General features: G+C 42.0%; 2 protein-coding genes across 17 annotated transcripts in view; both read right to left on the reverse strand.

The window, feature by feature from the left end:
- exd2 (exonuclease 3'-5' domain containing 2) overlaps nucleotides 1–4,829 on the reverse strand; it is a 49,266-nt gene extending 44,437 nt beyond the window's left edge. For 4 of the 8 annotated variants that reach the window (XM_069917146.1, XM_069917147.1, XM_069917142.1 and 1 more), the window contains exon 1: nucleotides 4,554–4,826. The gene's annotated coding sequence lies outside the window, so the exon portion shown is untranslated. Of the gene's footprint in view, nucleotides 1–3,113; nucleotides 3,346–4,153; nucleotides 4,477–4,553 lie in introns of those variants that run through there. The other 4 variants (XM_069917148.1, XM_069917149.1, XM_069917143.1 and 1 more) reach the window with 4 other exon arrangements.
- A 2,133-nt stretch (nucleotides 4,830–6,962) lies between these two features.
- Nucleotides 6,963–21,407, reverse strand: part of LOC138753762 (phosphofurin acidic cluster sorting protein 2-like) — a 301,705-nt gene continuing 287,260 nt past the window's right edge. For all 9 annotated transcript variants that reach the window (XM_069917135.1, XM_069917136.1, XM_069917134.1 and 6 more), the window contains 6 exons: nucleotides 19,902–19,944; nucleotides 19,018–19,060; nucleotides 18,712–18,844; nucleotides 16,237–16,466; nucleotides 15,626–15,739; nucleotides 6,963–11,899 (listed from right to left, as the gene is read on the reverse strand). In XM_069917135.1, coding sequence (XP_069773236.1) covers nucleotides 11,781–11,899; nucleotides 15,626–15,739; nucleotides 16,237–16,466; nucleotides 18,712–18,844; nucleotides 19,018–19,060; nucleotides 19,902–19,944 — 682 coding nt within the window. In that variant the 3' untranslated portion in view covers nucleotides 6,963–11,780. The remainder of the gene's footprint in view (nucleotides 11,900–15,625; nucleotides 15,740–16,236; nucleotides 16,467–18,711; nucleotides 18,845–19,017; nucleotides 19,061–19,901; nucleotides 19,945–21,407) is intronic.

Consider the following 21,407-nt stretch of genomic DNA (forward strand, 5'->3'; position numbering starts at 1 on the left):
CTGTACATTCTATGAATGTTGAAAAGGATTGCATGGATTGTTGAAAATATTTAGAGTCTGTTAAAAGTCAAAATAAAATATTCAAAACAAATTGGGGCTGAAGCCTTTTGATGGTCCTGGAGTAGCTAATGTGTAAATTTATAGACTGCCTTGGAGCTGAACTTGGTACACGATCATGAATGAAGAAGGAATAGAGCAAGGGATTAAGCATGCAGCCTTTAGGTGCTCATAAGATGGTCAGCATGGAGAAGATGATATTGCCAATCCAAACTGGAGTCTACCAATAAGGAAATCAAAGAAGGAGCTGCAGTCCTAGATCCCCATTTGAATAAAAAAGGCTGGAGAAACTCAACAAATCATGTAGCATTCATTATGTAGCAAAGATAAAGATATATTACTAAAGTTTCAGGCCTGAGTCCTTCGCCAAAGCATGAGCAAAAAGCTGTACCTCCCACCACCATTTTATTCAGGTTCCTGTCTACTTTTTGCTCAAACCTTGACGAAGGGTTCAGGCTCAAAATGCTACATAAAGAACTTGCGTGACTTGGTGAATTTCTCCAGGATTTTTGTGTAAACCAGCCATTCTTAACTGAGGTCCCTGGAGGTCAAAGCACATTAAAGTAAAAGCCTTTTTTATTTTTACCTCATGTAATATATATGTATATATTTTTTAATTTTTTTAATGTTTTCGGTAGGAGAGAAATAAGGAAGAAACCAAAAATTAACTACTTCATATGGAAGGGGGCCCACAAGCTTTGAGTAGAAACCTAAGGGGACCATAGCCACACAAAGGCTGGTGTAAACTACATCACATCATCTACAGACTTTGTTTAACCCAGAGTCTGAGCATTAGTTTTGTGGTATGATAGTGTTAAATGATAGGGTAAAGCAGCAAGGTTGGCGTAGCGTTTAGCACAACGCCCTTTACAGCACGAGCGATCTGGACTGGACCTGGGTTCCAGTTCTGCGCTGTCTGTAAGGAGTTTCCTCTGGGGGCTCTGGTTTAGGTTAATGGGGTGTAAATTAAACGGCACGGACTCGCGAACAGAAATGGCTGAGTCAATGAACAGCCTGATGCATGTGTTCTGATGTTCCACTCCAGAATGGAGGCCAGCAAGACATTTAATAACATTAAATGATGGAGCAGTCCCACAACACGTTGAGAGATAAAGATTAAAGGATCAAACTGTACAGGCACTATCTGGGTTACAAACGTCCAACTTATGGACAACTTGTACTTACAAACAAATTGTGCTTCAAATTTGCACATGCACATAATGTTACCTCACAAATTCCCCTTCTGTATGCAAGACATCAATGGAACGAAAGTAAGAGTTAACTTTTAATCATGATCTTTTTTTCTATCTAAACCGTTTTAAGAACTGTTTCTTTCATTTTTTTTACAGTACTATGACAAACATTTGACTAACTGACGCTAAAGAACCGCATGTACCTGTTCCAACTTATCTACAAATTCGACTTAAAGACTGATGTAAGAATGAATCTCGTTCGTAACCCAGGGACTACCTGTATACTAACAGTGCTGAAGAGTGGAGGGTTATTCATATATACTCTATGCTTAAAAATATCAATTAATATTCTGATAGAATAAAAGTGAAGGGTAGCACATGTTAAACCAATGGAAGATCACACACAGTTTATGACAGTGTGAATCAGTGCTCCTGATCCAGCCTCACTCATCTCTCCGTCTTCCTCGTCCCTTTATTTCCTTTTCTCAAGATTAGAATAGTGCATCCAGAGGGGAGGGAATCGACATCACAGAGAAATAAATGGACTTAATTTTGAGGCTGATCAAGGAAGACAATGAAGCTTAGGGAAGGAAACATGAAGCACAAAGGTTTTTCACTTTGTTTTTAAGTCCTAGTCCTAAAACGTGCGCGAATCAACTGGCTGGATTTTTTTCCAGACATCTTCAAACTATTGTTACAACTGTCAGAGGTTCCCACCTATTTCAAAAAGACCTCAATTATTCTGGCCTCCAAGAAGAGCATGATGACCTGCCTCAATGACTGTCGTCTGGTGGCACTGACGTCCACTGCAATGAGGTTCTTTGAATGGCTGTCCTGGATTGAATCAACTCCTTCTCAGCAAGGACCTGGACCCACTTCAATTAGCCTAGCATCACAAACGTCAGATACTACCTACATCATTCTGGTGTTTATTGACTACAGCTCTGCATGCAACACCATCTAACCAAACTAAAGGACATGGCATTCTGCAACTGATCCTGGTCTTCCTCATCGGCACACCTCAATCACTGCAAATTGTAAACATCACCTCCTCTTCAATGAACATCAACACTGTGTGCTTAGTCCCCTGGTCTCATCTCTATACACTCATGACCCTGTAGACCAGTTCAGTTCCAACCCAATTTATAATAGGAATATCTATCTGCTGTTGTTGACACCATTATTGTTGGCTGAATTACTGGAAATGATGAGTCAGAATAAAGGATGGGGATGAATAATCTGGTTTGGTGGTGCTAGAACAACAATCTTGCTCTCGACGTCATCAAGACCGAGGAGCTGATGAAGGGGAGTCCAAAGGATCGTTCACCCATCCACATCAATGAGATGGAGGTGGAGAGAGTCAGAACATTCAAGTTCCCGAGAATCCATATTTCGTATGACCTCTCCCAAAGTCAGCAGATCACGGCAACCGTGATGAAGGTACACCAACATCTTTTTCTCAGGAGTCTGATGAGATTTGGCATGACTTCAAATAGTCTATCAAACTTTTACAGGTGCACTATGCGAAGTATACTGACAAGTTGCATCACAACCTAGTTTGGGAATTCGACTGCTGAGAAATGCAGAAGACTCCAGAAAGGTACAAAGATTGCCAGTTATATCACAGACTCCAACCTCCTATCCTCTGAATGCATCTATGTGAAGCGCTGCCTCAATCAGGCAATCGACATCATAAATGACCTCCACTCTCCTCTTCCACTTTGCTTTCATTTCTTTATTCAACACACAAAAGTGCTCGAGCAACTCATTCTTTATGTAGCAAGGATAGGTAACCACATTTCATAACTATGCACCCCCTCCCCAATCAAAGAATAAGCAAAAAACAAGTATGCACCTGCCTACCTGCTTTTGCTCATATGTTGACAAAGGGCTCAGGCCCAAAATTTTGGTTAAATATCTCAATGCTGCATGAGCTGCTGAGTTTCTCCAGCACTTTTGTGTAATGATCACAGCCAAGGCAGATTTTCGTGTTTCACTTAATTTCTTCCTTTTTCTGTCCTCTCTCTTCTACCCCCTTTTGTTCTCTTTCCCCTTCTACTCAGGCTACTGCACTTTCACTCAACCCTTCTCATTCTTCCACTCCTAAACAACTCCCTCTTCTCTCTATCCCTTTCCTCCACACCCACCTTCTGCCCCTTCTATTCCCTCTTTTCACTATCCCACTTCCTTCTCCCCCATCTTTCACCTCATTGTCCCCTTTCTCCTGCCCCACATTTCCTGGGCATCTGCCTTCTCTATCTCTCCTGGCTTCCCTCTCCTTCCTTCTCTCTCTCCCTATTCTTCCACCCTCCTTACTCCTCGGGTCTTTTCCCTAGGTTAGTGGGGGATGGCAGGAAGAAATTCAGGGTGGAGAAAGATGAAATTGAAAATTCAATGTATTTAAATTTTCAGAAGGCATTTAATAGGCTTTCACTGAAAAGGTTACTGCTTATCAAATGCACATAGGGTTAGTGTAAAATGTAGGAATGGACTGGGAGTGACCAACTAATCAATAAAAAGTAATCTTCTAGATGGCAATCACTAAACGACTGAGATAGCCCAGTCGCTCAGGTGGCAGCTCTACAGCTCTGGCGACCCTGGTTCTATCCTGATCTCCAGTACTAACCGACGGTGTAGCTTTTCTGTGGGTGTTCCTATTTCTTTCCACATCCCAAAGCTGCTGTAAATTGCCCCCTACCTACCTCACTGTAGTGGAGTCGTAGAATCTGGAGGGAGTTGATGGAAACGTGGAGAGAATGAAATGGGATTATGATTTATGTGGTTCACAGGAAGTCCAGGGACCTGTTTCTGAACTGTATGGCTCAACCATTGAGGTGTGTGAGGAATCACCTCTACTCATTACAGTAGAAAAGAATGAGAACTGATCATACTGAAATACGTACAGTTCAGGGGTGGATGACATGAGAAGATATTTCCACTGTTTGAGGATATCCAGAATCAAGGGCAGAGATTTCGCAGGTCTCGAGGAATTCTCCACCACCGAGTGAGTGGTGGTCGTGGGGTTATTGAAGATGTTCAAATCAGAGTTTGACGCACGTTTAAACAAAGGGGTCCTGGGGAAGGGGAGAGCGCGAGAAGCCGGGGTTGGGCCCGACTGTGGACCAGCCCCGACCGTAATAGTGGAGCCGGCTTGGTCAACTCCTGCCCCTTTCTCCAGGGGTCTCCCCCACTACTCAGGCCCCGTTCTCAGCCACTTCCCCTTCCCTGCCGCCTCTCTCCTACCTCCCCATCCCTCCATCCTCCCCCCCCACCCCCCAGCCCCGCCCCCAGCCCCACCATTACCGGCGCTGCGGACTCGCTGTCGCCGAACGAGGGCACAACACGGGCGGGCAAGATGGGCGACCGTCCCTCGTCAGCGATGTCGCCAGTCCTCCCAGGCACTGGACTGGTCCTCCAGTGCAACGACGTCGCGTCAACAAGAGCCTGGCGAGACCGGAGCGGTACGCGTATTGCCCCTGGAGGAACTGGGAGGGCCACAGGACCGAACCCCTCACCGTGTGGCTGCTGGATGCTCCACTTTCCTTTCAATCCCTGTTCTTTATTTGATTTCAAAGCCTTTTTGGAGCCCCTGCCCGCCCTCCCTCCCTCCCTCCCAACTCCCTCCCTCCCTCCCTACTCCCTTCCTCCCAACTCCCTCCCTCCCTCCCAACTCCCTCCCTCCCTCCCAACTCCCTCCCTCCCAACTCCCTCCCTCCCAACTCCCTCCCTCCCAACTCCCTCCCTCCCAACTCCCTCCCTCCCAACTCCCTCCCTCCCCCTCCCACTCCCTTCCCCTCCCAACCAACTCCCTCCCTCCCAACCAACTCCCTCCCTCCCAACCAACTCCCTCCCTCCCAACCAACTCCCTCCCTCCCAACCAACTCCCTCCCTCCCAACCAACTCCCTCTCTCTGTTCGTCAGTCATCAAGGTCTGCAGAGGTGTTGTGGGGGCAATGAGTTAATCATCAACACTCGTCCGGGGATTGTCAGACTCGTCCAAGAACTCCAGCCGCTGGAATCGAGAGGAACTTCAGGGGGGCAGGGAAGAAACGGCCAGTCAACATTTCTGATCGGGGCCTTTTAGACAGACAAACAAGAGGAAGGAACAGTATCAACAGGAGGGGCACGTTAAAATACAATGCTGGAGACAGTGCCCTTCATCCAATTCAAGTAACTCATAGCGAGACCAAAAGGTTCTCCAACTTCCCCTTGACTGGATCTTCAGGTCAAACTCCTAAATTCCTCTGGCTTTCTAAGCAAACATTTTATTTTTTTGGACCTTTTATGTCCACCCAAAAGTGCAGCAATTAAATTTAACCAAGTAAATTATATTCTTAATATCAAACACTCTGACAAATGCTCTCTTCTGAGAAGATGCCCTGGTATTCAATCCCCTTTGAAAATGATAGCCTCTCAGTTCTGCGATCATCCTGCTGCACATTCTCCAGTACCCATGTCATGCAATTGGACACCTCTGCCCATGGAGAAAGCAAACACACAAGTGGTCATCTAAAATGCAACAATTTCTGGATCAATACTCATTTTGGAAGGGAGCAAATGTGGCCCGATGAGTTAAAAGGAGAGAGAAGTAGGAACCTGACATCAGTAATGGGAAAATATTAGTATCTAATAACTTGTCACAGGACACTTCAAAAATTGGATTAAGATCGGGAGTCCATGATTAAGGCACGAGATGGGAAAACTGAAAATTTAGAATCCAAAAATTAGCCAGTTAGTTGAAATTGTCAGGCTGAGGATACTCTATATTGTATATATCAAAAGCATTTGGTCACAAAAGATAATGGGAATTAGGTAGGAAAGTGGACATGAGGAGTGTTGGTTCAAGACAATACATAACACTGCCTCATTGATTTCTTATCTGATCTAGTTACAAATTCATGCCAAGCCCTAAAGATTTGTTGGAGATCCAAATGTTACATTTATTGCATTTCACCCCATCCTGTTACTTCTGCAATATCCTCATCTGAACTCAACTACAAGAGGACTATGATAGTACCTTACGGAAGTCTTTCTTGATATCCAAATATGTTAATCTCACTATAATCTTTTACACCCTTTTAAATCAGGAAGTTCTATGCTGGTTGCCACCATCAGAAACATAACACCTTTAAAAGCAAGGTTTGAAAAAGTATTAAAATTTAAGATTTTTATAAATACACATTCTACAGCCCATAATTTTTCAGAAGAGGGCCAAAAGGAGGATTCAGAGATTTGCCCTTGATTTTGTTGCATTCACTGACTTCCTCTCTTTGACATACAATCACTATCCTCCAACAAACTGCCCAATTTTTCTGATTCTTCAAAAGCCAACAGCACATTTTAAATCCAAATCTCTCCAAGGACTCAACCATTTGTCACCTCAACCAGTCCTGGATCCTTTATAAAGGTTTCGATCTTCTCACTTTGGCCCCAACCTCATCCTGCCATTTTTATCATCTGACACAAGTAACAATGTCTTTATTTACCTTGGCCCTAAACTCTGGAATCCTTTTTCTAAAATTCTTACCCTTTTTTCAAACTTACTCTGGCAATCTTTTCAAATATCTTCTTAAATGTCTCCATGTCAAAAACAGTTAACACTCCCATGAAGAGTTTCTGGCTGTTTTAGATGCTGCATAAAAGTGGTCAATAATGGTAAATAAAAGGTTCAAGATAGAATGAATACACAATCTCATATAATGATACCACACATGGATAAAGGTTACTTTATTTAATTGTAATCCAATGTATTGCATGTCTGTTCTTCTGTAAAGTCTTCACCATGACAAAGAAAAACAAACTTGCACTACAATGTGGATGTAAAACACAAATACTGCAATTGTATCATATATCAGCTTCCTAAAGTGAAAATTCAAAACATTTTTTAAGTTTAAAAAATTAAAAGACTTAAAATTTTATTTTTGACAGCAAAACAGTGCAAATTTTCACAACATATTGTGGCTGCATTTGAAACCATTCACATTCATACAGAGGTTTCACAAACAGTTCTTCCATAATGCTTCCAGGTCAGAAGGCAAGTGCTTTTTGGAGACAACCAATTGCACTCTATGATAGTAGAGATTATGAGCAAAGAATGTTGATTATTAGAATAGTTGAAGTTTTATTCATGTTTTCTGTTCCCTTCTGGCAAAGGTATAATTAAAATTGGGGCAATGCCTACAACCCATCTCAATTCCTACATTCCCTTAAGATTTTATCTATTAGTGAAATTGCTCTGATGACTTGAAAGCAAAGAGTGTTCTATTTTAAGGAGCTTTATTCAGACTTTTAAAAAGAGACTTTCTGCCTTCCAGTTTGGAGAACTGCCCCTAAGAGTCTTGCAGCTGTAGAGAAGACTGTGCCTCTGTCAACTTGTGAAGCCCAGTAAGAAGAAATTTAAAAAAAACAATGAAGCAGAGAGAAACAAAGCTGAAATGAGAACAAAGCAGATCTAGTTACAATCTGCACATCTGGGTGCAGTGCTCAGCCAATGTTTTCCAAGCAATATTGTATTTCATTATAATTTTAACTAATTCTTTAAATTGTGTCATCTTTGGATTCTAGTTCCATAATTCCACTGTGCTGTTGAATTCAATTTGATTGGTCACATTGTTACCCATTGACTGCACATTACATAATCATCTTTTAGTGAGATAATAATAAAAATAATGTTTGTTCCTTTGTACATCTTCAGACAAATAAAATAGAAAATTAATACAGAATTTTCATGGACCATTTGGCAAGGTTGCAATAATATTGTGTCCGTGCTTTGAAATCACTCAATTCAAACTTGTGTTCTACAGTCATTCAGCTTATGCTCTCTACTATCTGGTTTACAGATGTCAATCATTTAGAGAAAAAGGATCAGCAAGCTTTAAAAGTTTATTTTGTTCAACAGTAGCACTTACCCCTTCCAGTTCCTTGTCCAAGTTGCTATTTTTGATGTGTGACTGGATAGCATGCATTTTCAACGTGAATCACACCTCACTGCTGGAATGTAATGCTGAACCTACAGGCCAGATCAGCTCACTGGACAACTGGGACTGAAATGTTGAGATTCTCAACAGTACTGCTTCCTTCTAAGAAACTATAGAGTTGGGGGTTTGAAGCAGACCAGCTCATACATTTTCTTAAATTAATATTAAATGATAATCATTGAATATCAGACACAGAGCTGGAACATACCAATCCTTTACCAGAAAAAAACACAGCACGAGCTGTTCAGGACCTGGTAGCAGTATGCAAGTAAAACAAGTTGACGTATTGCAAGTGCAGAATTAGCATGGTACCATTTTGAACAGACTTGTGCATTTCCAGAGACACAAAGCTGCCTTTAGTATGTCAGGTTAATTAAGTCAGTAATGGTTATGCATTTTCATTTACTCATCCATATTGTAACATGGAAAATAAATGAGAAAATCAGTGGCTACATCCCAAATAATCAGTAGGTCAGTCAGTCTGCATGGGATTCCTAAACTGTCTCCAACAATGGAGACAGAACCAGAGGGGCCTTGTCGCCATTCATGCCCAGCCATGAATTTGGCATTAGTGGACCTGTGTAACAGTTGGATTTGCTGATTCCAAATGAAAGATCTTTGTTCAAAGGTGTTGCACAGAGAGTACCTCTTTACCCACAGGGTTTCTTTTGTGCATCACACTGCTTTATTCCAGTCTCCATGTGGAAGTTTATCCAGAAAGATGCGCCTCCACATATTTAAAAAAAAACTCCTTTTCTGCCCCACCACAGTTACTTGTTCTGTAGGGAACACAGATCCCCACTAGGATATGGTCTATGGTTACCACTTTACAGAATGCAGATGACCATTTCAAACATGTGAGACTAGTAGTTTGCTTTGTCATGTTATCACTAGAGTTAACTCTGTTCCTTTCCAACATCTTAACCCAACCTCCTTCCACCCAGTGAAAAAGAGAGGTAAGGATGAGGTGACATCCTAGTGGACTTACTTTTGTTCCTGACACCATCCATTGTAATATACCTTAATTAACGACAGTCCAGATCAGGCATCAAACCTGAGACTTTCCTGGACATCCCAATTCAATAAATGCAGTCCAGGAACCCATTGAACTAAACAGAGATTTACTTGGATATTCATAGTTCCAAGTGTGGTGAAGAGTGGTGATAATGGGGTCAAAAATCAGTCATAAGGGAGCACGCAAAATAGACATGTAAAATTGGCATTGTACTTCTCACTTTATATTGGGGTGCACTGCATAGTAGGAGTCAAAATTACTTCCATGACTTCCCATTCATGTCTGATTTCGCCTCATTGAGCTGTCATCAGAACAAAAAGCAAGGAATAAGGGTGGTACCAATTACACACTCTCCAAGAGATTCTGCCTTTCTTCAAGTCTTCATCTTAACTTGCAGCCATGGTGCCACAATATCCGCTCATAATAACTAGTGGTAAGAACCTTTGAAATGAGTGACTTCCCAAACCTATTTTTCACAATAGTGCTTACAATAAAATGGGTCAAGTATCAACATACAAAATACAGACAATGATGAAAGAGACTCTGAACGCTGACAGCTAATATTACATACGTCAGTGGCTATACAGTAACACTAGATCTGGATAAATATAGTGTCTCACACAAACATGTCAAGTAATGCAGAGATGAGTATTCTAGCACCACAGATCCTGAAGGCAAACACACACATTTCGATGTGTTCGATCTTTAAGACATTGATATTTGCAGTGCTACTTGCGATCTTACTGTCTGCAAATCCAACACTCTTGGTGCACTCTGAGGCACTAGTTCATTGGCATGTTATACCCTATAGGACAAGGTCCTGATTTAGTTGCGCTTAAGGCAGGTGAGATCTAAGGGGTTCCCACCCAGAATTATTACTTAAAAAAATATTTTGGCACATTAAAATAAAAAAGGTCTGAGGTATTTGCAGAAGCAGAAAACTACACACAGTTAAGATCAGATCTCATGAGAAGATTGTTAATCATTTTCAATATGAAGGGACTCAATGCAAACATGGTTTATATTCAGATAAGCTACAAGCCTAACTCTGACCCATATATTCTGACCCAAGTCACATTATTTTAGAGTTTTTGTGCAGATACAACATATATGGGGGTGGGGATGGGTGGGGAGTTATTCAGTAAGAGCAAGTATACTTCGGTGCCAATAGTGTCAGGTTCTGCATCGTCATTGCACCAGTCTATAGAAAACTGTACAACATAAATTATTAGTGTAAAAAAAAAACACAATCTGCCCTCCTACAAGAGACTATTCTTTCAGGAGACCTAGTCACATCCACACAAATGATGCTATAAATATCAAAGCTTATACCAACAAACTGTTATATACATTGTAAATTATAAGCAAGACCACAAGGAAACACAGGCATCCTTCCACTTCAATGATGGATACACTCAAATTAAACAGAGGATCTAAATTATTTCCTGAATGGTTCTATGTTACAGTTAGAATACAGAAGCATCCCACCCCTGTCCAAAAGACAGCAGTTAGAAATCAATAGAAATCAGGTTCTCATTGCAAAATATTATCTGAAGCTGGGGCATTTCAAAGCTTTGCTTGAGGTCACAAACATGCTCCATGAAATCAATGCCCCTGTGGTAAGTAGCTTGAATGAGAAAGATCTCATCAGTTTCTTCCCCACCAGTCATCACAAAGGATAAGGACCCAAGAAGTCCATCTGAAAAAGCTCACAAAAGTTATACTGTGGAGTTACTAAATTATGGTGCAACAGAAATGTAGCAGCTGGTCTGGATCACCAGTGCAAACTAAACCCATTTGCCAGCTTTGGAAGGTGAGAAAAGCATTTAGTGGGACTACCTGCAGCTTCGCAGCCAAGTGTCTCCCTTTATTAGCTGCCATGGTAATGGGTTTTATTTTCAGGCCGAGGCACTGTATCGTATGGCTGCCAAGACTCTCACTTGAGCAGCACAAATAAAAAATGTAGTTAAGTGGCAATCATTCCCAGGCTTCGTACTTTGGGGTCTCTCTATCCAAGAGATTACAATTCAAATGGCTTGTGTGGTTTCCTGGGAACCAGGCAAAGAACAGCTTGACTCATGATTCAGAATGAATTTTCAGGGAGAAAAAGACACTGCCCTTATTCCAAGGACGACAACTATGGTTTAATGCAAAAACAACCCACTTAAGTCAGCATTTTACCATTAATCTTTGCTCTGCATATATTATGTAAGGGAGTGAACAGGTTTGCCACCAGTCCTCTACTTTCAGGCTTATCTAATGAGAGCCAAAAACAGGTCATAGCTGCAAGTGAATGTTGTAAGTGCATAGCATGCTATATCTGAATGCCGTCTTCCCCTTGCCATAAAGAACCAGTTCTGTAGATGCCCACACAACCTTTTGGTAATAGTTGGAAAGACATTTATATCTATAAATCCCTGCCTTGGATCACCCTTTTTAAAAAAAATTTTAAAATAAAAATAAAAATAAATTGCAGTTTGCAAAGGGTTCTTGGCACTGGCAAGCTGCTGGTTTTCAGTCCAGCATAGCTGAGAAAGTTTAATAAGCAGATTTCAAATGGGTGAAAATGCCGATTGGGAAATATTTCACGTGAGAGGACCACTGAGCCGCCAGCTGGAAAAACTTCACATCGTTCCACTCCACTCCGTCGATCATTACTGGAAGAGAAGCAGATAAGGTGTTAGGACGTGTGCAAAGACAAGGATCCATTTTTTTTTAAACTTTAAAAATAATCAATTGAAATGAAATGTCCTTTTCAGGAAATTATGATCTGGAACAGGAAGAGTGGGAAACAAATTAATCACAATATTTTAAAGAGAAATAAGATTTTTTTTTTTTTTTTTTGCACTACCAATTAGTGGGAATTCTGCCAGACCCCACAGGAAAAAGGAATCTCAGGGTTGTATGTGATGATTTGTATGTAGTCTGACAATAAATTTGAATGTGATATTTTGTTAATTTCTTGGTAAAGTGGAGTCCAGCAGTACCAAATGGACATCTCTTTCAAAGAATACATCAATGCTGGAGGAACTCAGCAGGTCTCGCAGCATCCAATAGGAGGTAAAGACCTAAAACTGATGTTTCGGGCCTGAGCCCTTCCTCAAGAAATGAGTTAAAAGCAGACGGGTGTCTGAATTAAAAGGATGGGGAGAAGGGAAGAAACGGCAGGGGGCGTATGGACCAACAGAAAAAAGATGTTAATTGGATATGGATGAGACAGGAGAAGGAAGATGAAAACTGATAGGGGGAGGGGGTATTGACCCCAGCTGTCCCTATCCATTCTCACCTTTCCTCTCTCCTGTCCCATCCATATCCAATTAACACCTTTTATCTGTGACCTGTACTTCTCCTCCTTCTTCCCAGCCTTTTAATTCAGGCACCTGCCTGCTTTTAACTCGTATCTTGAAGGGCTCTGGTCCAAAACATAGGATATACATCTTTACCTCCTATGGATGTGAGAGACCTGCTGGGTTCCTCCAGCATTCCTGTGTTTTTACTCCAATCACAGTGCCTGCAGACATTTGTGTTTCCCTCCATCTCTTTCAAAGAGCTGATTAGGTATAAGGAGCACGAAGCGTGTACTCCAGTTGCATGATCCAGCACACAATCACAATTCTAACATGATCACTCTTTATTGTTTGGACCTGCTGAGAAAGTAACTTAAGATTCCCACCAACAATTCCTCATGCTCTGTGCAAGTTTCCAAATGTACTAATCCATTATGCTTAAAACATGGACAATTATAAGTAGCTTCAGATATTGACAGAACAATAATTCCTCTCTGCTGGTCAGAAGAGGAGAAGGATTGGGTGCACTTCTGCCAAATTATTCTAGTCAAGTGATTAAATAATTCCTAATTTAAAATAAAATTTAGACATACAGCATGGTAACAGATCATTTCAGCCCATGAGGCTGTGCTGCCCAATTAACCTGCAACCCTGGTACATTTCGAACTGTGTCAGGATACTGGAGGAAACCTACACAGACATGGGGAGAACGTATAAACTCCTTACAGAAAGCGTGGGATTCAAACCCAAGTCCTGGTCGCTGGCGCTGTAACAGTGTTGCACTGACCCATGATGCCCCAAAATGTTCACTCACTAAATGTATCACAATAAACCGAAGCATCTTCATAAGCAAAACTAAAACTGTATGCTGGGTTACCAGATTCATCTCCAATAGCATTAGTTCTGTAAAGTCTCCGGGTAGTGATTTATAATGAAAACTTGGAGTTAATTAAACATGAACTAATGCTTGAACTTGGGTGTCAGCTGTGGTTATAAGATAGCAACCTGACTCAAGACCCAATCCTGAGAAGTGAGTACAAAATCTCAGTGGCTACTTGCAGTGCAGTATTGGGCAAACAATGTCAAAAATATGTTTCTCTGAAGGAATGTTAACAAGACCCCTCTAACATCAGGTCACTCGTTGGAGTACTACAGGTGCCATGTAACCCGGTACCACATGGTTCGGTGGTCGGCAACTAAACTGGCTGCCCCACTAGGCTTGCCTGTGGCGGAGCATGGCTAGACTCCCTGCAGGATGAAAAACAAGACCTGTCAAAGGGTGGACGAACCCTCTAGTAGGGTCAACGGCCATCTAGCAAACACATGCTGTGAAGCACGGAAAGAGCATCCCTTGCATCAAAGTTTGGACTGGTCATTCACTGCAACAGAACTTCCCCCAGCCATCTTGGACCTCACCATGCCGCTGGATCTGGGAGGGGATGTCGAGAGGGTGGCTCTGGACTTGTGTAACACCCCGACTCACCTAAAATCCATTCATGCACATGCTGGGGAGGGTTATCGATTGGGTTTGGGTTGTAAATTTGATTCTTTGGGTCCGGAGGGAGCTACTCCATAGTTACTCGCTGTCGAGCGCAGAAAGTGTCTTCGTTAGATCTTAAGAGAGACGGGAGAGGTGTCAAGGAAACAATCTCTTACGTGATCTCTTTGGTGTTATAGGTCAAGTTGAAGGTTGGGTGTGGGGTATCCTCATATCAAACCCCACAAAATGACTGAAAGGAACCATCATCATCCTATGCGATGGAGAGTCATATTGTGGTCGGAATAAAACAGTCCACTTCATCCAATTAAAATACATTTACCTGTTTGTCATCACATTGATGCTCATATGGCTACTACATGTTTTACATTAGAAGTACTATACTTTAGAAGGATAAGTACAGGTGCCTTAACTTTTTATCCTGAACCATCGGGACCGGACTCCTGCTGTTGCTTGGAATCTTTTGGATATTGGAATTATTTTAAAATGGCGGACCCTTTAAGCCACCTGGCCATCTCTCTGCCCCATGCCTGGCCGAGTCGCGCTGTCGTCTTTCCCCCCCTTGCCTGCCCAAGTCGCGCTGCCGTCTCTCCCCCTCGCCTGCCCAAGTCGTGCTCCCATCTCTCCCCCTTCCTCGCCTGTCTGAGTCGCACTGCTGTCTCTCCCCCTCACCCCCCCAAGTTGTACTGCCATCTCTCCCCCTCGCATGCCCGAGATGCGCTGCTGTACCCCCCTCTTTGCCCGCCTGCGTTATGCTGCCATCTCTCCCCACCCCTGCCTGAGTCATGCCACCGTCTCTTTCTCCTCCCCGCCCCACTGCTGCACCAGCTCCAGGGAAATGCCTCCCTTCTCGGTTTCCCTGTGTTGGCGTTGGTACAGAGGGATTATGAGTAGTGAGAATGACCATTGATCCCACATTGAGCTGGCACTGGGCCGACTGAAAACACCACGAAGCTGGACGGCGGTCAGTATACGACAATTCGGAGGCATTTATAAAGTAGCAGAACGACACAGAATATTCCAATGCGAGTTGAGCGAGGGTCATGCTCGATAAGTAGGGTACTTATAAAGTAATGATACCACTAATTAGCAATGCGGAATGTAACAGGAATTGAGTGAGGGTTATGTCGATCATGTTTGGTGCCAAACTCCATCCTTGATGAGCAGATGTCATCTACTGACGAAAGCAGCTAGTTTTTGGAGGTTGCTGCTTTTCGAAATCCCAAATAAAAGGGCAGGCACTTGACCAAATGGCTGCAGTGAGCCTTGAGATGAAGAAAGTGCAACTTAGATGCCAGTCTTCTCTCCTGAAGATCCATCTAATGTGGATACATGGCACTTACACACAGATTTATAAACAGCTTCTTCCCACAGGCAGAGATTTTTGAACAATCCTAGAAATTGGCAAATCATTTTTATGTGTCTAGTATTTATTTTGGATCGCTCTGTATATAAGTTGCTTGTGTGCCTGTGTGTACACTAGGGTCCGGAGGTGCGTTGTTTTCTCAGATTGTACATGTATAATCAGATGATAATAAACTTGAACTTAAGGGGGATACTGTTACAAGGCAAGTAAACCCAATTCTATTCATTCATACCTCGCAGCATGGTCTGCTGCTGTTTGGCAGTACAGATTAACCGGCTGATGCCTTCAATCACTTGACTCTTTGATTCCAATTCTTTGTCTTTTGTCTTCTTGGGCAAAAACATCACTATAAGAAAGATAATTATCTCACGTAAAAATGTGACCTATGAAATCATGGTGTCTGATAGCATGCTACTTTCTAATGTGCAACAGTAATTAACTTTAAAGGAAACAGTTAAAGTGCAGACCAGTTGTAAGGAAAGACTCAAGACTTTGAAATGGTTTTGCTATAAATTTATCTCTCATAAATATTAATAATAATGATGTGATTTAGACCATTTTCCCCACAGAAAATACATGAGCTGTGTCCTTAAAGGACAGATCCCAGTTAAGGTAGGTAGATTTTAGCCACCAAACCAGACACATACTCACAATGTTACAGTTGATTAAACAAATATAATTAAAACATTAGAATCATAAACTGAAGCATTAAATATTTCTTTCTCAGCAGCTGAGGTGAAATGTAAGAAGTGCTTTCAATATTGTCTGTTTTATTTCAGATTTATAGCAACTGCAATTCTTTGATTTTCAATCATTAAAATCCTGCTCTGTGCAGCCTCTTACCCTTTTTATTCTTCTCCTTTGTCACCACCGTCATGGACATTGTTGGCAGGTTTGAAATTTCCCCAACGTTGGGCAGCCTGCTAACCTGGAGGGAGCGGAAGGTGCACTTTAGTGTGTTCTTGGCTGTGGCATCTTTCTTCTCTGGATCCTTCTTCTTGTCAGCCAACTGTGCAACCCAATAGTCGACCTGAAGTCCCATCAGCTCCCCGGTGTGACCAAGGCTCTGTGAACTGACGAGAGTCAAGCATCGTGAAATGACCAAGTTTGCCAACACACTCCACATCAGTGCTCATATCAGCCTCATTGAAGCAATATAACCGTCAAGCAAGGAAACACACAGGAGACTGCAGATGTTGGAATCTGACGCTAAACAAATTCTCCTGAAGGAACTCAGTAGGTCAAGCCTCATCAGAGGAAGAAAAGGAATGGTCAATCTTTCGACCCAAAACCCTTTATGGAGACTGGTTGAATGTAGCCATTATAAAGAGGACAGGAGGTGTGAAACAAGGACCCATTTGGGATTGGTGCAAGTGAAACATGATCGATAGAGGCAGTAGAAACAAAAGGATCACTTGGAGGAAGATTAGCAGCACGATTAGCGTAGTGGCTATTACAGCCCCGTGATTTGAATGTGGCACTGCCTGTCAGGAGTTTGTTCGTTCTCCCTGTGTCTGCGTGGCTTTTCTCTGGGTGCTCCTGTTTCCTCCCATCCTTCAAAAATGTACGGGGATTGTAGGTCAATTGGTGTATTTGGGGGTCACAGGCTTGTGAGCTGAAAGGGCCTGTTACCATGCTGTATGTCTAAATTTAAATATGCCTTATGCAGGTTGGTGTGGGTGATTGGAAGCCAAAGGCTGCCAGCACTGGAAGCTGATTAGAGAGGAGTGTGGTGCTGTAAAAAAAGGGACCTGATGGAACCGGAGCTGGGTAGAAGGGCATGGAAATGAGAAAGAGTATAAAAGAAGAGAGGGGACTCATTAACAGAAATTAGGAAATTCAGTATATACCATTGGGCAGTAGACTTCCCACACAGAATACATTGCTCTCTCCCAATCCCTCCCAGTTCTACCTGGCCTTGCTTAATACCAACATACTCGTCTCTTCTCAGATTCCAGTATTAGCAGCGACTCCACCCTGTATGACTCATCTTCATCCACACAGGGTCCCTGGCCCACCCTCCCCCCCCCCACCCCCCCACCACCCTGTCCTCTTTACACTGGCTCCTCTACCACTTTTACCCAATCTTGATAAAGGGTTTCAGCTCCTAGCGTCAACCATCACTGATGCTGCTTGACCCGCTGGGTTTCTCCAGCAGAGCATGTTTAGAACCCTTAAGCAAGCTTAATAAACAAATGTAATAAATTCATGCCAGGCACATTTATCCATTTGACACCTCAAGACCCTAATGGAGGAATGAATGAGGCCAGAAAAGGAAGAAACTGAATGAAATTACATGAAATAATTGATGGAATCAGCCACACTGGTACAGGCCAAAAAAGGAGTCGTGTGGTTAATTAGTTTTATTTGGAAAAGACAGATAAGGAGCACATTAGAGAAAAAGTAGAAATGGAGTACAATATTTAAAAATATTGTACCAAGATTAATTCTTATTGTAACCTTTTGTTTAACATACACGGTAAAATTAATTTGTATACCAATATAAAGTTTAGGGAATTAGTCAAATCCTTTAGCAGGGTCACAACAGTTCTCGTGTGAGTCAAATAGCCTGCACTAAACACTGTACCAACAGAGAAAACAAATCTACTCAGATCCCAGTGGAAACAAAGACTCAAGAAATCATCCGTGTGCCAGCTCAGACTCCACACACTTCACTATTTCATTAGAAATTGTTGAGGCTGATGGCACAGCTTTGACAGTACCTACAATCTCATCCAAGTCAGGCTAAAGGTTCAATTTGTACTTCAGAACCCAGCAGATAAAATTTAGTCTTAACATCCAGTGCCAGTCCCAGGAAAATGCAGCATTGTCAAAGGTGCCATCTTACAGTTCAAATGCTAAACTCAAGTCCCATCTTCCCTCTCAGATGCAAGTCCTATTGGACTTAAAAGATCTCTGAAATATTAGCTATATTTCTCTCTTCACAGTTGCTGCCTGACCTGTTGAGTATGACAAGCATTCTGTTCTTATTTAAAAGACCTCAAGGAGTGATGTTAAAAAGAACAATACATCTTTCCTAGTGTTCTGATCAATATTCATTTTACATTTCTATCAAGACTCAGGGGATGTGGCTGTGGACAAATTGCCTGCTTGTGTTTCTAACTTGCAACTGTGACTATATTCCAGAAATACTTAATTGCCTGTAAAAGACACCAAGTGACAACAAGATTGTTGAATGTACTATATTTAGCACTAAAACACCAGCTATAATAATTGGCGTGAATCAGATTCTTACAGCATGAATGAGCAGCATATTTGGTAGTGGAAGTAAACGACACATTCACTTCAAATACTTACCTCGAATACAGCCCACTTCCCACAGAGGGTGAGGAAGGTGGTGTAGGAGAGGCTTCCTTCATTGCTGGAGAAAGTGATGGAGGTGTAGAAGACAAGACACTAGAACCTGAAGTGGCAGCATCATCTGAATCACCTGCAGATAATGCCAATTATTATGCTTGACTCTATTCACAACGTAACACTTCTTTAAAGGTTGTTGCAAATTGTTATTCTATTAAATGCCATTAAGTGTTATAGAAGTTTGAACAAGAGTAAATTCCTTTGGTTAATTATAATTAATTTTCTCTTTCCGTAGTAGTTACAAACCTGATGTTGCTGAAGACTGTTCCACAATCCCAACTTTTACAATCTGGAAGCACAAATATCACATATTCAGTTCAGTGCATTAAAAGCGGTGCCTGGAGACACATGAGAGACAACAGGTGTTGGAATCTGGAGCGAATTTAAAAGAAAATAATAATCTGCGGAAGGAACTCAGTGGGTTAAGCAGAATTAGTGGGAGAAAAAGAATGGTTGACATTTCTAGTCCAAATCCTTCATTAAGACTTGAAGAGTCCTTCCTCCCATTGATGCTACTAAACCCACTGAGTTCCTCCAGCAGATTGTTTTTAAGATCTGGACCCTTTCAATTCAATCCAGGTTTATTCACCTGCTGCATTGTTATTCACCTGGGGAAATTTATGGAGACACTCATCTTGTACATGATAGAAGCAGAGCAAAGTCCACTAGGTGAACTGTATGACTGGCACTATCTTGCCTAATGGAGACGATAGCTGCTTTGTTCCAAGATTTTACAGAATTAATCATTTTATATTCGATATGACTACTCGATACAAGCATTTTTTTATTGAAAGAAACCAAAGAAGTCACAAAAGTGAATTGCCCAAATGCTCTCTGCATACACCTACTCCAAACTCGCAGAAATGTCAAAGCACTCCCGCCGAGGTGCACATCTTCATTGTGCCCCCAACACCTCACCTCCAGATACTTACTCACCCTACTCTCCATCCCTGATATTGGAAACAATGTGGACAACAGATAATGGTGATGACAAAGTAGGAAGGAAGGAATGCGACAATGATTGAACTAACCCCACAAAGGAAAGTCAATGCAGAGGGGATAAAAGAATATCTCTAAGAAAACCACAAATACAAACGCAAAATGTTAAAAAACAAAATGAAATGACTTACGCCAATGAAGGGAATAAACTTCTGGCAAGAGTCTTCGTCAGGACTAAGGGAAAGAAAAGAAATAGATTAAATCTGATCCAAAAAGATGTTTAAGGAAGAGTGGAAAATTATGCAAACCTTCACATGCAATAACAAGTCAGCTTCATTAAATATTGAATTTACATTAATATGCAGTACTTTCAATCAGCTGCAACGATTTAAATTGAACATATTTTACTACTGGGAGAGGCATGTTCAATAACGTGGCATCAGGCACATAGCACTCCAGGCAATATCATTTCCTAATCTATTGTAATGCAAATATGCTTCAGAAAATGTTGTTCAACAGTGGATATTGACTTCAATGGCAAAAGGAATGAACTTGTTCCAAGGCAAGACGTTCAGTATGTTCCATAAGAATTGTTCGGCAAGGACACAATGGGCCTCTTTCCATGCTATCTCAACAATTTGAGTGTATTTAATCCTTTCACATCAGGAGAGGTTAAGAGCCAATTTAATAGAATTGTAAAAAATCATGACAAAGTTTGATGTGGTGAACATAGAAAAATTGTTTCCAGTGGTAGAAGGGTAAGTAAAAAAAAGTGACATTGCTAGAGCTGCTATTAATGCAGACCCAGGCAAGCAGGAAGCGGGAGACACAGCACTGCTTCACAGGGACCTAACATACAGTCCTAATCAACTAGCTCCATACAGGCCATAAACAGCTTGATAAAGGAGCAGACAGTGATGTTTTTTTTAAAAACCTGCAACTACAGGGTCTGTGCCCAAGATGGTCGCGCACGTGCTGGGAAGTGAGCCACGAAGGATGCAGTTTCCAGGGGAGCAATGGTCCAACACAGAGCACCCGAAGCGGGAGATCACCCTGGTCTCATTGAGAAGTAGAAGCACAGGAGCCAACCTTATCGGTTGGTTACCATGACAACAGGCCAACGAGGGGCTCAGCGGCTGAAGGACCCACACAGGCTGCGGGCTGTAGACGAGTTGCCTTCAAAGGGTTCATACAGGCTGAAGGAGATTAGCTCATGGGAACCAGATATCGGAACTGGGATTCGAGAAAATGCTGAGAACAAGGGCTCCCAAAGGGCCTTGGGCACTAAAGGCTTCCTGATCTTAGAGGTTTAGATCTGTCAATGGTTTGAACTGGAGTCTGTGCAGCAGTGGAGGCTGCGGGTGCACGTGAAGCAAATCCACTAAAGAGATTCTCCTTTACTTTTCCTTGTCCAATTGTTGGGGTTGCCAGGCAATTCTCATGGTGACCCTTTGTTTGTCCTAAGGCAGAGAAAAGTTGAAGTGTATTGTGCATATTACATTTTTAATGTATTATTACATGGCAATTAAATTAAGCTTTGAACCATGGGCTAAAGAAGCAGAAGCGACACAAGGAGCATTCTTTCTCCTTCATAGAGAGTTATTAAGTTCTGGAAGGCATGATGGGAGCCAACTAAATAGCAACATTTAAAAGGAAGTTGATAAGAACTTGAAAAAAAATCTTTACAGAGCTATGGG

This window comes from Narcine bancroftii, chromosome 2, assembly GCF_036971445.1.
Source record: "Narcine bancroftii isolate sNarBan1 chromosome 2, sNarBan1.hap1, whole genome shotgun sequence".
In the NCBI taxonomy this organism is placed as follows: domain Eukaryota; kingdom Metazoa; phylum Chordata; class Chondrichthyes; order Torpediniformes; family Narcinidae; genus Narcine; species Narcine bancroftii.